The sequence below is a fragment of the Odocoileus virginianus genome, chromosome 12 (assembly GCF_023699985.2).
Source record: "Odocoileus virginianus isolate 20LAN1187 ecotype Illinois chromosome 12, Ovbor_1.2, whole genome shotgun sequence".
NCBI lineage: Eukaryota > Metazoa > Chordata > Mammalia > Artiodactyla > Cervidae > Odocoileus > Odocoileus virginianus.
Window position 1 is genome coordinate 6,611,440 of NC_069685.1, and position 19,343 is coordinate 6,630,782.

The window sequence follows — 19,343 nt, forward strand, 5'->3', positions numbered from 1 at the left end:
TATTTGCATTCTACTTTTTGGAAATGCTCTATGGCCTTTTATTTCCGAGTTTTTATATAGACATATGTTTTCATTTCTCTTGGAAATGAAGTAGTAGAACTGCTGAGTCATATTGTCTTATGTGCAAACCATTTGAGGTACTCCCATATTGTTTCTCCAAAGTGACTATATTTATTTTACAATCTCATCATCAGTTTAGGAGGTTTCTGGTTTCTCCACTTGCTTACCCACACTTGTTAATGTCTGTCTTTTTGATTACAGCCATCCTAGTCATGTTAAGTAACATCTTACTGCGATTTTGATTTGTATTTCCTTAATGACTGATGATGCTGAGTATCATTTCATGTTCTTATTGGCTGTTTGCATATGTTCTTTGGACGTGTGTCCATTCAGATATTTTGCCCACTGAAAAACTGTATTTATTTATATTGGATTTGTGACAATCCTCTGTATATTCTTCTGGATATAAGCTTCTCATCAGATAAATAATTTTCAGATATTTTCTCCCATTCTCAGGCTATCACTTTCTTGATAGTATCCTTTAAAACACAAAAGTTTTTAATTTAATGAAGTCTAGTGCATGTATTTTTTTCTCTTGTAAATAATTAAAAAGAGTTTATCTATCTCAGGGTCATGAAGATTATTCCTATTTTTCCTCATAAAAGTTTTTAGTTTCAGCTTTCACATTTCACAGGATTGATTTGGGGTTGATATTTTGTGTATCATAGAAGGTAGTGGTCAACTTCATACTCTTGCTTGTAAATAAGAGTTTTCTCAGTGCATTTGTTCATTAAACTATCTAGATACTCTTGTTAAAAATCAAGACCACAAACATAAGGGCTTATTTATGGGCTCTCCCTTCTACTCCGTTGATCTCAATCTCTATCATTATGCCAGTACCCCACAACTTTCAGTACTGTATCTTTGCATTGTAGGTTTTAATTTGGTAGTCTGTGTTATTTAGCAACTTCCCACTATTTACTTTACACGACAGTGTAGATATGTCAGTGCTGTTTTCTTGATCAGTCCTACCCTCATCTTCCCCTGCTGTGTTCACAAGTCCATTCTGTACTATGTTCATCAGTACCATTTTTCTAGATTCCATGTATATGTGTTAATATACTATACTTGTTTTTCTCTTTCTGACTTGCTTTACTCTGTTTAAGAGACTCTGTGTTCATTAAGCTCAGTACAAATGACTCAAATTCATTCCTTTTTTATGGCTGAGTAATGTTCCATTGTACAACTGTAGTTAGTGGGAAGTTGCTAAATAACACAGGGATACCAGCCTAGCACTCTGGGATGACTTAGCGGGGTGAAATGGGGGAGGAGAGGGAGGGAAGGGATGTATTTCTAGTTATGACTGATTGGCAGAAACCAACACAGTATTGTAAAGCAGTTTTCCACCAATTAAAAAAATAAATAAAATTTAAAAAATTGGTAATCTGGATCCTCCAACTTTGTTCTTCTTTTTCAAGTTTGTTTTGGAGATATTAGGGTCCTTGCATTATGTGCTATGATTTTTTAAATAAAAATTTAAGCCAAGTGGTAAAATCACCTACACAGTGACTTATGAATATAACTTTAAAATGTTATAAAAAATGTTATGAATGAATCCTCTTCAGCTTTGTATTTGCTGTTAAAAAATTACATTCTAGGCTTTTTCCTTAACTATTTTCTTTCCTTCTCCATCTTTCTCTATTACCTTATTTAACATTTCAGCAACAAATTTCCTTTGATATCACTACCTATCTCTTCTAATTGGAATCTCTTTGCATATGTTCATTGTAAGAAATGAAGCAGTAAGACTAGTGTGTCAAGCAGATCACTTGGAATGTTTCTGTTTAACTTAAATTAACATTATTAATATGTATTTTGAATAATTTAGAAGTTAGTGAAAATCTTTCAGATAAAGAGACTACTTCTGCATACTTTGATCATGATGTAGACTAATATATAGTAGAAATATATGCGACATGTAAGGTCTCATTTTCATGATTTCAGTAACAGAATTTTTCATTGTGAGTCACTAACTCAAATTTTTTCCCTTTAGGCTATTGCATTACCTCCTATAGCCAAATGGCCATACCAGAATGGTTTTACATTTCATACCTGGCTTAGAATGGATCCTGTAAATAACATCAATGTGGATAAAGATAAACCATATTTGTATTGGTATGTATTTCTGTAACTTAGTGTTGTTACTTTATTTTGAAAAATGAGAAGAATGTTTGGAGATGAAATGAAAACTTATTTTTTTATAGTTTCAGAACCAGTAAAGGTCTTGGTTATTCTGCTCACTTTGTTGGGGGATGTTTAATTATAACATCAATAAAGTCAAAAGGAAAAGGCTTTCAACACTGTGTGAAATTTGATTTCAAGCCACAAAAGGTATGTGATCTTACTGTGTCATAGTTATGTTACCATCTAACCTTCAGAATGCTGTGGTAGATCATAACTCTGTTCTTAAGCTGGTTCAGAAAATGAGGTGTAAATTGCTGGACAGTTGTTAACCTCTCTGGATTTGGACAATGAAAAGAGCAAATATTTAGCTATTTCCAGAGTTTACAGGGAAATACAAGTGGAAAGATATGTATTTGCTTTTCTACCTTAAAATTTAGAAATTATTGAATGGTTTATTAACAAAATGAACATCTATATGTAGATCAGTAAATAGATAAAACAAATATGACAAAATGTTGACAGTTGTGGGATGGTGAGAGAGTTTCTATTAAGCTTTTTACCTTTAAAAAATTTTCATAATGAAAAGTTAGAAAAATAATTTCATGGGTAAGCCATTATTTGTTGAGAGCATTCCCTTGAATCAATATTGTTCCAGGGGTAGAATATTTAATAAAAGTAGTCTTATTTTAGTTTTAGATTTCACTTTAATTTAGCATTTGATTTTTGCTTGTTTTTATCAAAACGTGGTTGAATTGTTGGAAAAAATCATTATCTTTTTTTTTTTTTAACTGTTTTGCTTATCCAGTGGTATATGGTAACTATAGTGCACATTTATAACCGGTGGAAGAACAGTGAGCTTCGATGTTACGTGAACGGTGAACTTGCTTCCTATGGAGAGATAACATGGTTTGTCAACACGAGTGATGTAAGTAGTTTGAGAAAGCTACATTGAAATAAGAAAAATATATTTTACATTGAATATAAATTTTAGAACACTGCAGTGGTGGATTTTTTATAATTGTAGTTTGGCTCGCAGTTTATTAAGAGAGTGGAAATGTGCTAATGTGTCACTAAGATATTACTCAGTCCTTGTTATAAAATTGTTCTGGATAAGGTAGAGACAACAATTCGTAGGTAACAGCGAGTATATCCTCAAAGTACTGTGTCATCGGTCCATTAATCAAATTAAACCTCGGAGCTTTACTGCAGGGTTCTGATCATTTTTATGAATGAGTTAGGTGAAGTCAGCTTACAAATTTTCCATTTAATTCATAGCTGCTATAGATAACTATTTTTTAAATAATATTTTCAAGATTCGAAAAGAGATCCATAGGTTAGAATTATATTCAAAATGTTCTCCCTGCCTCCCACATTACATTTTTAATAGAAACCTTGAAAAATTACAGATCAGGAAAATGAATACAAACTTGCAACACCCATTCACCATTAACTCCTATTATCCTAATCTACACATATTTACATATTTTGAAATGCTAACCTTAAGAGCTTGGATTGTTAGACTTAGGTTTGAATCCCTTCCTGACTATATGACTTCATTTATTAGGCCTAAGTTTTCTCTTTTGTGTGAGTGTGCTCAGTCGCTCATTTCTGTCTGAGTTTTTGCGACGCCCTGAACTGTAGCCTGCCTGCACAGGCTCCTCTGTCCATGGAATTTTCCAGGCAAGAATACTGGAATGGGTTGCCATTTCCTACTCTAGGGGATCTTCCCCACCCAGGTATTGAACCCATGTCTCCTGCAACTCCTGTGTTGCAGGTGATTATTGCTGTGATCCATGGGAAGCCCTTTGCTCCACCTAAAAAGGGTGTAAAATAGTACTATCTCAGAATGTCAATTAAATGAGCTACTGTTCAGAAATCCATTAGAAGAGTGACTTATAGAGAATAAGTGCTCAATAAATGTTAACTCTTAATTTTTTTAAAATTAGAAATCAAATATGTATATTGCCTTTCAATCTGTTTTTTTTTTCTCCTTATATTAATCTTTGCTGAGCATTGCAGCTATTGTAATAAATACCTTTATTTTACTTTCTATAACCTTGCAAGATAAGTACTATTGTAATCTTTACAGGTGAAACTGAGCGCAGAGAGGTTAAGGAATTTGCCAAAATCAGCAGCATGGCAATCAGTTATTTGATCTAGGTGGTTTGTCTTCATTATCCAAGTGTTAAAAACTTTTTATATTCCTTAATGTCAACATACACGTATTTTCAACAGCCTTCCTAATAGTTTCATGGTATAAAATCCTTTTAGATAGATATCAGTATTTCTTTTATTTCTTGTTGTATAGATGTAAACATATGTGTGATCTCTGTAACCTGGATGTTACTAAGAGAAATTTTTTATGTAAATAAGAAAAGCATACACCTGTTTTTCTGAATTTACACCTTCCTTTTGAGAGATTGCATCTACTCCCATGACTTAACCTATTATTTGTATCTTGGTGTCTACAAAAACCATCTTTACAGTCTTAGCTTCTAACCAGAGAGAACCCTGTTGGCAATTGCTTCTTCACCCATAGCAGTTTACAGAAAAGACACATTCATTTCATGGCTCAAAGTTAGATCCTGATTTTGCTGGTTGCTCCAAAGCCTGCTCTTCTGTCTGGTTCTTTGGTTGACCAAGTATGAACCTGCAGAGTCCATGATGATTTTTCTGACTCCATTTCCTACATCCATTTTGTCGTCAAGTTTTGTTCATTGTACTTTGGAGAACTTGTCTTTTTTTCTGTGATGTCTTTCCTGATCTCTATACCAAATGGGAATAAATGAAGTGAAATGTTAAATGAAATTTTAATCTAATCATATTATATTTTAGAAAGGACAAAATATTTATATTAGTATAGGTTCTTATTAATTCTGGAGGAGACAATTTTTTTGTTTTTTCTCTAATAAAATTTTCTGTTTTCTTTCACAGACCTTTGACAAGTGTTTCCTGGGCTCATCGGAAACAGCAGATGCTAACAGGGTATTCTGTGGTCAGATGACTGCAGTTTACCTTTTCAGTGAAGCTCTTAACGCCGCTCAGATTTTTGCTATTTATCAGTTGGGCCTGGGATATAAGGTACTTTACTTGATGTTCACTGCTTAATCAGTGTTAGTTGAGCTTGATTTATAGATGGGTGATGCATGTGGCAGCTTACAATGAGGGTTAATAAACTGTATGTGAGAATAACCAAGGGTACCATAAGGAAATCTCAGGAGTCCAAAGCACATTTTAACGTTTTACGGGAAGCATAATATACTTGCCATATATGGGGCTCTGTGCAGACTACTAGCTCAGTTTCAACTTTAGCTTATGCTGCATTTCTTTTGTTGTTACAATATTTTTGAATAGCTAAGTTTTTAATAGTTGCTGTGATAAAAAGCACGGCCAAATTTGCCTGTTACTCCAGGTATCTCTTGACTTCCTACGTTTGCATTCCAGTCTTCTATGATGAAAAGGGCATCTTTTTTGGGTGTTAGTTCTAGAAGGTATTGTAGGTTTTGTAGAACCGTTCAACTTCAGCTTCATCAGCATTACTGGTTGGGGCATAGACTTGGATTACTGTGATAGTGAATGGTTTGCTTTGGAAATGAACAGAGATCATTGTCATTTGTGAGACTGCACCGAAGTACTGCATTTTGTACTCTTGTTGACTGTGACTCCATTTCTTCTAAGGGATTCTTGCTAACAATAGTAGATATAATCATCTGAATTAAATTCGCCCATTCCAGTCCATTTTAGTTCACTGGGTCCTAGAATTTCGATGTTCACTCTTGCCATCTCCTGTTTGACCACTTCCAATTTGCCTTGATTCATGGACCTAACATTCCAGGTTCCTATGCAATACTGCTCTTTACAGCATCGGACCTTGGTTCTATCACCAGTCACATCCACAACTGGGCATTGTTTTCGCTGTGACTTTTGGCTCTTCATTCTTTCTGGAGTGATTTCTCTAGTCTTCTCCAGCAGCATATTGGACACTAACAGACCTGGGGAGTTCCTCTTTCAGCGTCCTATCTTTTTGCCTTTTCGTACTGTTCATGGGGTTCTCAAGGCAGAATACTGAATTGGTTTACCATTCTCTTCTCCAGTGGACCATGTTTTGTCAGGTCTATGATTTAGTGTTTCACTTAGTAATAGTATTTCTACTATTGGTTTATTGGGTTTTTTTGTTTTTTTAAAATGTTCTTTCCATTTTTATGTATTTTGCTTTTTTTCCCCAATGAGTGGCTTTGTGAGTAAATTTTTTTAATCGAAAACGAATCCTTTCCATCTTTTAATAAGGGTAGGTATCAGTGACATGTTGGTCTTTTTCCTTCCCCATCTTGGATATACTTAAATTGCTCTGCAGACTACGAAGGGAAGAGAGTGAAAGAAAAAAGACATCATGAGGGGAATAAAGAGAAGAGGAGAGAAACGTAGAAGAGACAGGTCTGGGAGGTCTACCCGTGTTGTAGGATGCATCAATATTTTGTTCCTTTTTTTCCATAAATAATATTGTGTAGGTGTATCACATTTTGTTTATCCATTTGTCAGTCGATGGACATTGGGCTGTGTCCATCTTTTGATTGTTATGAATAATGCTGCTGTGAACCCTTCTGTACGAGCTTTTATGTGCATACACATTTTTATTTTTCTTGGGTTTGGTCCTAGAGTGGACTTGGTAACTCTACATTTAACTATTTGAGAAACTTTTAGATTGCTTTCCAACATGGCTACATAATTTTACATTCTCTTAGCTATGTATGAGGATTTTGATTTCATCATATTCTCTCCAACAACTGTTATTATCTGACTTTTATAGCCATTTTAGTGAGTTTGAAATGCTGTCCCATTGTGGTTTGGTTTTGATTTGCTGTTTCCTCATAACTAATTATGTTGAATGTATTTTTGTGTGGTTATAGTCTATGATATGTCTTATTTTGAGAAATGTTTATTCACATCCTTTGCCCTTTTAAAAACTGAGCTGCCTTTTTATTTGTCAAGTTTTAAGAGGTTTTTAAAAAAATATTTAATTGTGGTAAAATACACATGAAACTTACCACTTTAACTGTCTTAGGCAGTAGTGTTAAGTATTTTTACATTGTGCAGCCTAGCTGCAGAACTCTTCAACCTGTAAAACTGAAACTCTGTATTCATTGAACAAGAATCCACATTCCTCTTTACCTTAGTCTCAGTTTTAAGAGTTTTAAAAATATATTCTAGAAACAAATACGTTGGCAGGTTAATGATTTGCCAGTATTGTCTCCCATCCTGTGGCTTGTCTTGCCACTTCCCTGTTGTTTTCCTTTGAAGCACAGTTTCACTTTGATGAAGTCCAGTTTGTCTGTATTTTGTCTTATTATTTGTGCCTTAGTGTCATATCTGAAAACCTATTTGCTAATTTAAGTTCATGAAGATTTACTCCTAAGTTTTCATACAAAAGTATTATATTTTTAGCTCTTACATTTAAATTTTTGATTCATTTTGAGTTAATTTTTGTATTTGGAGCAACTTTATTCCTTTGCATTTGCATTTCTAGATGTTTCAGCATCATTTGCTGAAAAGAATACTCTTTCCTTATTGTATTTCTTGACAGCTTCATCAAAAATCAGTTGATCATAAATGTAAATATTTGTGGACTCTCAAATCTGTTTCACTGACCTATATCTATTCTTAGGTCAGTAGTACAGTCTTGAATACTGTGGTTTTATAATACATTTTTAGAATCAGGAAGTGTGAGTTCTCCAATTTTGCTCCTGTTCAAGATTGTTCTGGCTGTTTTTGGTATCTTACATTTCTGTATGAGTCTAAGATATACTTGTCAGTTTGTACAAAATTGTAGCTGGGATTTTGATAGAAAACTGTGTCAAATCTACAGATCAGTTTGAAAAGATTTGTCATCTTAAGGGTATTAAGTCTTCCAATCCATGAATATGGGATTTTATTCCATTGATGTGGGTCTTTTTCAGTTTCTTTTTGTAGTTTTCTGGAAGAAGTCTTGTGTATATTTTGTTAAATTCATAACTGTTTTCTTTTTTTATGTGCTATATCAAATGGAGTTATTTCTTAATTTCATTTTCAGATTGTTTGTTGCTTGTGTATAGTAACTAAATAGATTTTCATATATTTATCTTCTATAGGACAACCTTGCTATAGTAGTTTTTTAGCTCTGATTTTTTTTGTGTGTGTTTGTTTCTTGTCATTTTCTATATATTAATATATGATTATATACATATATATGTATATGATTTTGAAGCACAATTTACTCCTAAGTTTTCATATAAAAGTATTACATTTTTAGCAAATTGGACTTCATCAAAGTGAATTTGTGCTTCATTATATATGATTATGTGTTTGTAAACTGCCATCATTTAAGTTTTTTCTTTAAAATCTGGACATCTTTTCTTTCTTTTCTTTGCTTAATGGTCCTGACTAGAACCTCAGTACAGAATCTTGAGGAAATTATGCCCTATGAGATAAACCAGTCACAGAAGGACAAATACTATATGATTTCTTTATATGAGATAAAGACTGACTCATAGAAGCAAACAGTAGAATGGTGGTTACCAAGGGCTGGGGAAGGGAAAAAAAGGACCTGCTTATCAGTGTTTAAAATTTTAATCATGCAAGATGAATAAGTTCTAGAGGTTTGCTGTACAACATTGTGTCTATAGACGACAATACCATATCGCCCACTTAACATGTGTTAAGAAGGTGGATCTCCTTTTCAGTGTCCTCAGTAAAATTAAAAAAGAAGTGGTGAAAGCCGACATCTTTCTTTTTTACTGATCTTAGGGGAGAAAGCAATCAGTCTTTCATAATCAATTATGTTAGCTGTCAATTTTTTGTAGACAGTCTTTGTTTCTATAAGGAAGGTAAATCATGAAGAGTTTTATCATGAAGAGTTTTTGGATTTGGTTAAATGCTCTTTATGCTTCTACTGAGATGATCATGTTATTTTTGTCCTTTATTTATTTATTTTTTTAATGGCTTAAAATAGCAGATTTATTACCTTATAGCTCTGGAAGTCAGAAGTCTGAAAAGGGGTCTCGTGAGGCTAACATCACGATGTCAGCAGGACGTCATTCCTTCTGGAGCCTCTGGGGCAGTCTGTTCCTGCCTTTTCTAGCTTCTGGACACCGTCCGCAGTTCTTGGCATGTGTTCCTTTCCAGCAGTGGCATCACTGCCGCCTCTGCTTTTGCAGTCATACCTCCTTCTCTGACTCTGACCCTCATGCCTCCTTCTAATAAGGATTCTCGTAGAGACTTCTCTGGTGGTCCAGGGGCCAAGACTCCATGCTCCCAATGCAGGGGGCCTGGGCGTTCAACCTCTGATCAGGGAACTACATCCCACATGCCACAACTGAGTTTACGTGCTAAACCTAAAGATCTCGCGTGCCACAATGAAGATTGAAGATCCGGCATGCTGCAACGAAGACTCAGAGCAGCCGAATAAATAAATAAATATAGAAAAAAAAAAGAAAAAAGTATTCTTTTTAAGAAAGGACTATTGTAATTGCATTAAGCCCACCAGGATGTGTTAGTATTACTCGCTCAGTCATGTCCAACTCTTTGAGACCCCATGGACTGTAGACTGCCAGTCTCCTCTGTCCATGGAATTCTCCAGGCAAGAGTACTGGAGTAGATAGCCATTCCCTTCTCTTGGGGATCTTCCCGACCCAGGGAATGAAGCCAGGTCTCCTGCCTTACAGTCAGATTCTTCACTGTCTGAGCCACCATTCACACATTCTAGGAATTAGGACATGGACATCTTTGGTGAGGTTGGGGGAAGACATTATTCTACCTATAGGCCTCTGACCCCCATGCTTTTAATGTAATGGGAGGATTGGTGATAAATGGTGCTTGGAACCTTAATCTCTTTATTTTTATGAATGTAGTGTATTGCAGTGCTTGTCCAAAGTTTAAACAAGCCTTGCATTTCTGGGATAATCCTACTTGGTTACAGTTTATTTTCTCATTCATGAATATACCGAGGCCCAGAAAAGAACCTTAAGTGGTAAATGTATAGAAGTAACTGCTTATTTTAAATAACCTACGCCAGATTCTTATTGAGTTATATCCTGTGTTAACAGCTTATTTGTTTCCTTACTAGTATGATCAGATACTGTTAAAACTGTACTTAAAGATTATATAAAGTGAGAAATTGATGATCATAGAATTACTCTTTGCTTATTTATTTTATATTTTATGTGGAATTTATAAAATAAAATGTTTGTTTAGGTGTTTATTTTCAAAACTTGTATCTGCTATCTCCTTTTTGCAAAACTCAGACTTAAATTGAAGAAAATAGGGAAAACCACTGGACCATTCAGGTATGACCTAAGTCAGATCCCTTATGATTATACGGTGGAAGTGAGAAATAGATTCAAGGGATTAGATCTGAGAGAGTACCTGAAGAACTATGGACTGAGGTTCGTGATATTGTACAGGAGGTGGTGATCAGAACCATCCCCAAGAAGAAGAAATGCAAGAAGGCAAACTGCTTGTCTGAGGAGGCCTTACAGATAGCTGAGAAAAGAAGAGAAGCAAAAGGCAAAGGAGAAGAGGAAAAGATGTACCCACCTGAATGCAGAGTTCCAAAGAACAGCAAAGAGAGATGAGAAAGGCTTCCTCAGTGATCATCGCAAGGAAACAGAGGAAAACAATAGAATGGGAAAGACTAGAGATCTCAAAATTAGAGAAACCAAGGGAACATTTCATGTGAAGAGGAATACAATAAAGTACAGAAATGGTATGGACTTAACAGAAGCAGAAGGTATTAAGAAGTGGCAAGAATACACAGAACTATACAAAAAAGATCTGAATGACCCAGATAACCATGATGATGGGATCACTCATCTAGAGCCAGACCTCCTGGAATGCAAAGTCAACTGGTCCTTAGGAAGCATCACTATGAACAAAGCTAGTGGAGATGATGGAATTCTTGTTGAGCTATTTCAGATCTTGAAAGATGATGCTATTAAAGTGCTGCACTCAGTATGCCAGTCAAATTTGGAAAACTCAGCAGTGGCCACAGAACTGGAAAAGATCAGTTTTCATTCCAATCCCAAAGAAGGGCAATGCCAAAGAATGTTCTAATTACTGCACAGTTGTACTCATCTCACATGCTAGCAAATTAATGTTCAAAATCGTCCAAGCTAGGCTTCAACAGTACATGAACCTAGGACTTCCAGATGTTCAAGCTGGATTTAGAAAAAGCAGAGGAACCAGAGACAAAATTGTGAGCATCTGTTGGATCATTGAAAAAGCATGAGAGTTCCAGAAAAACATCTACTTCTGCTTTATTGACTACACCAAGGCCTTTGACTGTGTGCATCACAACAAACTATGGAAAATTCTGAAAGAGATGGGAATACCAGACTACCTTACCTGCCTCCTTAGAAATCTGTATGCAGGTCAAGAAGCAGCAGTTTGAACAGAACATGGAACAACAGACTGATTCCAACTTGGGAAAGGAGTACATCAAGGCTGTATGTTGTCACCCTGGTTATTTAACTTATATGCAGAGTACATCATGAGAAATGCTGGACTGGATGAAGCACAAGCTGGAATCAAGATTGCCGGGAGAAATATCAATAACCTCAGATATGTAGATACCACCACCCTAATGGCAGAAAATGAAGAGGAATTGAGGAGCTTCTTGATGAAAGTGAAAGAGGAGAGCGAAAAAGCTGGCTTAAAGCTCAACATTCAGAAAACTAAGATCATGGCATCTGGTCCCATCACTTCATGGCAAATAGATGGGGAAACAGTGGAAACAGTGGCACACGCTTGTTTTATTGTGCTCCAAAATCACTGCAGATGGTGATTGCACCCTTGAAATTAAAAGACGCTTGCTCCTTGGAAGAAAAGTCATGACCAACCTAGATAGCATATTAAAAAGCAGAGACATTACTATGCCAACAAAGGTTCATCTTGTCAAGGCTATGATTTTTCCAGTGGTCATGTATGGATGTGAGAGTTGGACTCTAAAGAAAGCTGAGTGCCGAAGAATTGATGCTTTTGAACTGTGGTGTTGGAGAAGACTCTTGAGAGTCCCTTGGACTGCAAGGAGATCCAACCAGTCCATCCTAAAGGAAATCAGTCCTGGGTGTTCATTGGAAGGACTGATGTTGAAGCTGAAACTCCAATACTTTGGCCACCTGATGCAAAGAACTGACTCATTTGAAAAGACCCTGATTATGGGAAAGATTGAAGGCGGGAGGAGAAGGGGACGACAGAAGATGAGATGGTTGGATGGCATCACTGACTTGGTGGACTTGAGTTTGGTCCAAGCTCTGGGAAATGGTGAAGGGCCTGGAACCCTGGCAGTGCTGCAGTCCATGGGGTCGCAAAGAATCAGACATGATGCAGCGACTGAACTGAACTTATTTATTACTGTTTAAATCTATTGGTTTCTGTAACCATGTTTTAGATTTTTCTCAAAGCTTGTTTAAAATAGCAGAGATGTAGAAAAATGTTTAAAAGATTTCAGTAAATATGTTATAGTTGGAAAATACTGTTTCCCAAGGAAAAAAAGATGGAGTGCTTTTTTTTGTATGTTCTTACCATTTGGTGAAGCACCATATTGCTTTAAGTCCTTTGAAAGGACATTTTTTTAATTGTAATTAATCACGTGAAATGGTATTTACATATGCATATTATTTTCATATGGTTAACAGCTATTCCTGACATATGTCACTTACTTTTGTTTAGATTTAGTTTAGTTTAGATTTGTTAGTAGGAATCATTTACTCCCAAATTTCACATAAGATATCAAGTAAAGTGTTTGTTTAGTTGTTTATTTTCAAGGCTTCTGTCTGCTACTTTTGACACACTGCACTTTGAACAGGATCGAAGTGTAAATTACTGGTTTTAATTGGACTTTTTTCTGCTCCATGCTATATCACAAATTAATTTTGTAAACTCAGAGGAGTCAGTTAATTATCTGGATTGTGTCAGTGTTTTTTTTGTTTGTTTGTTTTGAATATTGATCCTATAATCTCCCAAAACATTTCTCCGTTGAATTTTGATGTGCGATGAAAAGTGAATTTTATCGGATAATTGGCAGTGACCAGCTCAGTGGTTGGACTGAGAAGAAACTCCAGAGTATTTCCCAAAGTTAAACTTGTAAGAAATAAAGGTCATGGTCTTTGTTGGATGGTCAGCTGCCTGTCTGATCCATGCAGCTTTCTGAATCATGCTGAAACCATTACATCTGAGTAGTATGCTCAGCATATCAATGAGTTGCACCGCAAACTTGAATGCTTACAGTCAGCATTGGTCAACAGAATGCGCACAATTTTTCTCCATGATAGCGCCTGACTGTATGTTGCACACCCAACACTTCAAAAGTCAAACTTCAAAAAAAAAACCAAATTGGGCTACAAAGTTTTGGCTCATCTGCCATGTTCAGCTGACCTCTTGCCAACCAGCAGGAGGCAGAAAATGCTTTCCAAGAGTTCATCGGATCCCAGAGCATGGATTTTTATGCTACGGGAATAAACAAAGTTATTTCTTGTTGGAAAAGTGTTGATTGTAATTGTCCCTATTTTGATTAATAAAGATGTCTTTGAGCCTATGATAGGGCCTCTGGTGGCTCAGACAGGAAGGAATCTGCCTGCCATACAGGAGACCCAGGTTCAGTCCCTGGCTTGGGCAGGTCCTCTCGAAAAGGAAGTGCCCCCACTCCATTAGTTTCGCCGGGAGAATTTTTGTGCACAGAGGAGCCCATGGGGTCGCAAAGAATTGGTCACGGCTGTGCAACTAACACTTGATCCTAGGAAGAACCATTTAAAATTCATGGTCTGAAACTGCAGTTACTTTTGTGTCAACGTAATAGTTGTTCCCTAGAAACATACAACCTACCAAGACCGAAGAAATAGAAATTTGAATAGATTATAGCTAGTAAGGAAATTAGTAGTAAGCAAAAACCTCTGAATAAGGAAAAGCATGGAACTAACTGGCTTCGCTGGAGAATTCCATCAAACATTAAAGAAGACACAACACCAGTTCTCCTCATCTCTTCCAAAAAATAAGAGGAGGAGGAGACACTTCCAAACTAAATTTTAGAGGCCGGCATTGCCCTGAAACCACAGCCAAAAAAATCACCACAAGAAAGCTACAGATTAATATCCATATACTTATTTAATGTTAATTCAGAAATCCTGAACAATATAGTAGCAGACGAAATTCAAGAGCACATTAAAAGGATCATACCCTGTGACCAGCAGGGATTTATTACTGAAGTGTAAGTCTGGTTCAACATATGAGAATAAATCAGTGCCGTACACCACATTAACAGAGTGAAGGACAAAAACTCCATAATCATCTCAATAGATGGCAGAGAAAGCATTTGAAAATTGAATGCTGTTTGATGATAAAAACACTCAACAAATTACAAGTAAAAGGAAACTCCCTCAAAATGATAAGGCCATATATGAAAAGCCCACAGGTGACATTGTATACAACAAAAATTAGTTGCATTTCTGTACACTAACAATGAGCAATCCAAAAAGACAAGAAGACAGTAATGACATTTATAATAGCATAAGATAGAATGCTTGGGAATAAACTTAACCAAGAGAATATAAGATTTGTACAGTGAAAACTGCAAAACATAGCTGATAGAATTAAGACATGAATAAATGACAAGACACTTTGTGTTCATGGATTGAAAGACTTAATATTGTTAAAAATGATTGAGCAATCATTTAAAAAAATTTTGTTCATTTATTTTTGACTGTGCTGGGTCTTCATTGCTGTGCGGGCTTTTCTCTAGCTGTGGAGTGCTGGGCTGGCTCTCTGGTTGCAGTGTGCTGACTTCTCTTGTTGCAAAGCAAGGGCTCTAGAGTGAGCAGGCTTCAGTAGTTGTGGGCCATGGGCTCAGTCATCGTGGTTCCTGGGCTCTATGATACAGGCTCAATAGTTGTGGCAAATGGGCTTATTAGTTGCTTTGTAGCGTGTGGGATCCAAACCCGAGTCCTCTGCACTGGCAAGCAGATTCTTTACCATTCAGCCACCAGGGAAGACCCTGATTGAGCAATCTTACTTCTGTAAATATGTATGAGATAATTGAAAGGATATGAAAGAGCTGTTTGCACACCCATGTTCATTGCAGCATTATTCACACAATAGGTAAGAGGTTGAAGCAACCTAATTGTCTATGGATGAATGAATGAAGAAAATGATACGTATTTACAATGGAATATTACTCAACTTTAAACAGAAAAAAAATTCTGACACATGCCACAACATAGGTGAATCTTAAGGATGTTATGCCAATCACAAAAAGACAAATACTCTGTGACTTCCCTTGTTTGAGTCATGTAAAATAAAATAATCAAGCTCATGGAACCAGAAAGTAGAATATGATTGCTAGGGGGTTGGGGGGTGGGATGCAGGCAGTGGAAATGAGTTGTTATTCAATGGAAATTTCAAGTTAGCAAGAATTAAAAGTTCTAGAAATTTGTTATACAATAGTGTAGTGTAGTTAACAACTGTACTATACACTTGAAAAATATTTAAGATGGTAAATTTTATTTTAAATGTTCCCTTTTAACAAAATAAAAAAGAGAAACAAAAAAGACAAAAATGGGAAAAAACAAAACATGCTTTGTAGGACATTAAATTTTACATTTTTTTAAAATGAAAATTTTTAATGTCAAGTTGACTTCCATTATACCTTTAAAATGAATTCAGACTACTTTAGAAGTAATTAAACATGCAGGGCTTCTCTTAATTGATATTATGGTCAATATTTGCCTTGAATTTTTACATTTGTGGTGATTTATAGTTAGATTTTCTTTTTGTGGCATAGTATCTTAACTGTTCTACTTTTTATTCTTAGGGTACATTTAAATTCAAAGCAGAAAGTGACCTGTTCCTTGCTGAGCATCACAAGCTTTTGTTGTATGATGGCAAACTCTCTGGTGCCATTGCATTCACATACAATCCACGCGCCACAGATGCCCAACTCTGTCTGGAATCATCCCCTAAGGACAACCCTTCAATTTTTGTTCATTCACCACATGCACTCATGCTCCAGGTACTAGGAATGATATTTAACAATATTTTAATGGTAAATTTTGATGTATTATTGAGGTGTATTTGGTAGCTTCTATTATAAATACATGAATTGTAACATTTTATTGTTCCTGTTATATTTTATTTTTAATAAAATATATTTATTTTTTGGAAAAGAATCACTGGAATCTTTACCGTGTCTTCTGTTTTACAAGGATGTGAAGGCGGTTTTAACACATTCTATCCAAAGTGCCATGCATTCAATTGGAGGAGTACAAGTGCTGTTTCCACTTTTTGCACAGTTGGATTATAAGCAATATTTATCTGATGAAATTGACTTGACTGTATGGTGAGTCCTTTTGTTTTTTCTTTCATTTGATGTGAGTTATTCTCATCACTGAGCTGCACAATGTTTTTTTTTCAATCTTGTAAATTTGTTGTAGGGTTAATAAAGAACATAAATTTGTGAATTATAATTGTTATTACAAATTCAATTCTAATAATATTTAAATTCTTTATCAGTTGGAAATAGGGAGCTCTAAAAAAATAATGTTTTGAATAAAGTTAGACATGGTAATAATATCAGAAATGCATATATTTTTACCTAAAATGAAATATTAAGAGACATGAATTCTAGGACAAGTTATTAAAATGTTGGAGAGGATGTGGAAATGAATTTTTTGTGGCTATATATCCTAGTGAAACTATTTATAATAAAATAATCATGTTTAATTATTAATTGAGTGATTTTAATGTTTTTTGTATTCTCCCTTTTTGAAATTCTTTCTAATTTCTACTTTTGTATGCAACTTGAAGTCTACCACCAATGTATATGTTTAGTGTTGTAATAAATTTTCCAGATTATTTTTAGGCAACAAAATGAGTTGTTTTTCAAAGCAATTATGTATCAAAGCTAGTATTTATTGGCTACATTTAAAATAATTAAAATTATCCTTGACCTGTTGCTCCTTCATAAAGTTTTTTTGCATCCAAGTCTGAAACCTTTGTAACAGAGCTCAGTTGCTTTTTTTTTTAACTTTTCAACTTTATTAGAATTGCTGACAGTTAAAAAATAAGTACTTCTGTGGAGGAGGTTGGCTGTTCTCCCTTTCCTGGTGGGAATCTCTCAAAACTTTTGAGAGGGACAAAACAGTCGACCTTTATTCTATTCCATGTTGAGTATATAAAAGTTATGAGGTTGGAAACATGACTGTAGTCTTACTACTTTAAATTTTTCTGTTCAGATAATGAGGAAAATACTTAAATTATTATTTGAATACTTCAGTTTGCTCCCATCTTTATTTATCCTCCGTTTTACGTACCCTATCCTCTTCAGATTAAGCCAGTTTGAGGATTTCTGTCCTAACCTGTTTGGTCCCTGTCTTTTCCACCTGTTTGGCCTCTGCCTCTCCAAAATTGAATATACTTGCTTATCTAAGTTACATCCATTTCTTACGGCAAAGTAATAAACTTTTATTAGCCATCTTACTACTTGTTTTTGGACATTGCTAATTTTTCTCTATTTTGTGCATGTTTGTCCTGTTGTTTCAAAAGTAATTAATTTATTAATATATTTGTGAGAAAGAATATGAACTAAATATTTGAGTAATACGTCCTAATCTTACGTTAAAATTTTAGTCCTGAAATAATATTGGAGGTAGTTTTAGTAAAGCATCAGTTTCCTTGAAATAGAAACTTTTTATTAAGGGTAAGTGAAAGACTGTATTTATCTAACCACCTCCCCCCATTTTTTTTAAGAGAACATGGTTTTTCAAATGGTGGTTGTTGTTGTTTTCCTTATTCTAGTTCAACTTTGCTGGCTTTTATCATGGAGTTGTTGAAGAACTCAATTGCTATGCAAGAGCAGATGCTTGCCTGCAAGGGCTTCTTGGTAATAGGATATAGTCTTGAAAAGGTAAAGTATGAAATGCTTTACATTTTTGATTCTTAATTTGCAGTCCATGAAACTTGCTCTGCTAAGAAGCTGAGAAATTCTGTTTGCAAGTGTGTCTCTTTGGTTAATGTCAAGTTACATAAATTAAAACAACCTGCTGCTGTTTTACCTTGCCCCCACTCTGTTTTATTGGATCTCAAAGCGTCTTTAACTTTGAGCATAGTTTGTGGGCCAGCTTTTTTCTGGTATTGACACCCTTTAACGTACTCCCCTTGCTTTGTGTTGGTAGTGACTTCTGAAATGTCTTCCTCTGCAGTCTTCCAAATCCCACGTCAGCAGAGCAGCACTTGAGCTTTGCCTTGTATTTTCAAAATACCTGAGTAATCTGCCGAATGGGATGCCCCTACTCAAGCAGCTGTGTGACCACGTTCTCCTTAACCCAGCCATATGGATTCATACCCCAGCCAAGGTAATGCATGCATTGATTTTGTGCTAGTATGTTCAATACATTTTTGTACTTGAGAAGAGTGATAATGAAGAGGATTTTCTTTTATCCTTTTACATGCTGTTATGTAAGGTTTCAGTGGAATGCAGTTTTTTTTTTACTAAATGTACTTTTTTTTTTTAAATTGGAGGATAATTGCTTTACAATATTGTGTGGGTTTCTGTCATACAACATGAATCAGCCATACATACATATATATCCAGGGCTTTCTGGTGGGTCAGTGGTAAAGAACCTGCCTACCAGTGCAGGAGATGTGGGTTCAATCCCTGAGTCAAAAGATCCCCTGGAGACGGAAATGGCAACCCTCTCCAGTATTCTTGCCTGGGAAATCCCATGGACAAGAAACCTGGCAGGCTAAATACTCCATGGGGTTACAAAAGAGTTGGATAGGACTTAGCAACTAAACCACAAAAATAATACATATGTCCCCTGCCTCTTGAACCTCCTTCCCACCTGACTAAATGTACAGGACAGTATTTCCTCCCTCCCTCCATCGGTCCCTCCCTTCCTAAAGCAGTATCAGCATTTTTTGAAATACACAAATAGTATATATTTCCTGTTGTTAAATAAAATTTTATTTGGGAGAGATTTTGATTTACATTTCCTTAACCATAGTTGGATTGCATATATATCTATGTGTCCTTATGTATGTATGAATGTATATACATGCATATAAATATATACTCATTGTGCTGTCTCTCTCTGTTTTATACATACATATTCCTTCCACCAAAATGATGAGCTACTGAG

General features: G+C 35.5%; 1 protein-coding gene across 5 annotated transcripts in view; it reads left to right on the plus strand.

Annotated features, from left to right (window-relative positions):
* The window catches only part of LRBA (LPS responsive beige-like anchor protein), a 720,084-nt gene that overhangs the window by 89,313 nt on the left and 611,428 nt on the right, over nucleotides 1-19,343 (plus strand). For all 5 annotated transcript variants that reach the window (XM_070474768.1, XM_070474770.1, XM_070474771.1 and 2 more), the window contains exons 6-13: nucleotides 2,054-2,175; nucleotides 2,265-2,391; nucleotides 2,990-3,109; nucleotides 5,119-5,265; nucleotides 16,019-16,216; nucleotides 16,410-16,543; nucleotides 18,001-18,109; nucleotides 18,405-18,557. In XM_070474768.1, coding sequence (XP_070330869.1) covers nucleotides 2,054-2,175; nucleotides 2,265-2,391; nucleotides 2,990-3,109; nucleotides 5,119-5,265; nucleotides 16,019-16,216; nucleotides 16,410-16,543; nucleotides 18,001-18,109; nucleotides 18,405-18,557 — 1,110 coding nt within the window. The remainder of the gene's footprint in view (nucleotides 1-2,053; nucleotides 2,176-2,264; nucleotides 2,392-2,989; nucleotides 3,110-5,118; nucleotides 5,266-16,018; nucleotides 16,217-16,409; nucleotides 16,544-18,000; nucleotides 18,110-18,404; nucleotides 18,558-19,343) is intronic.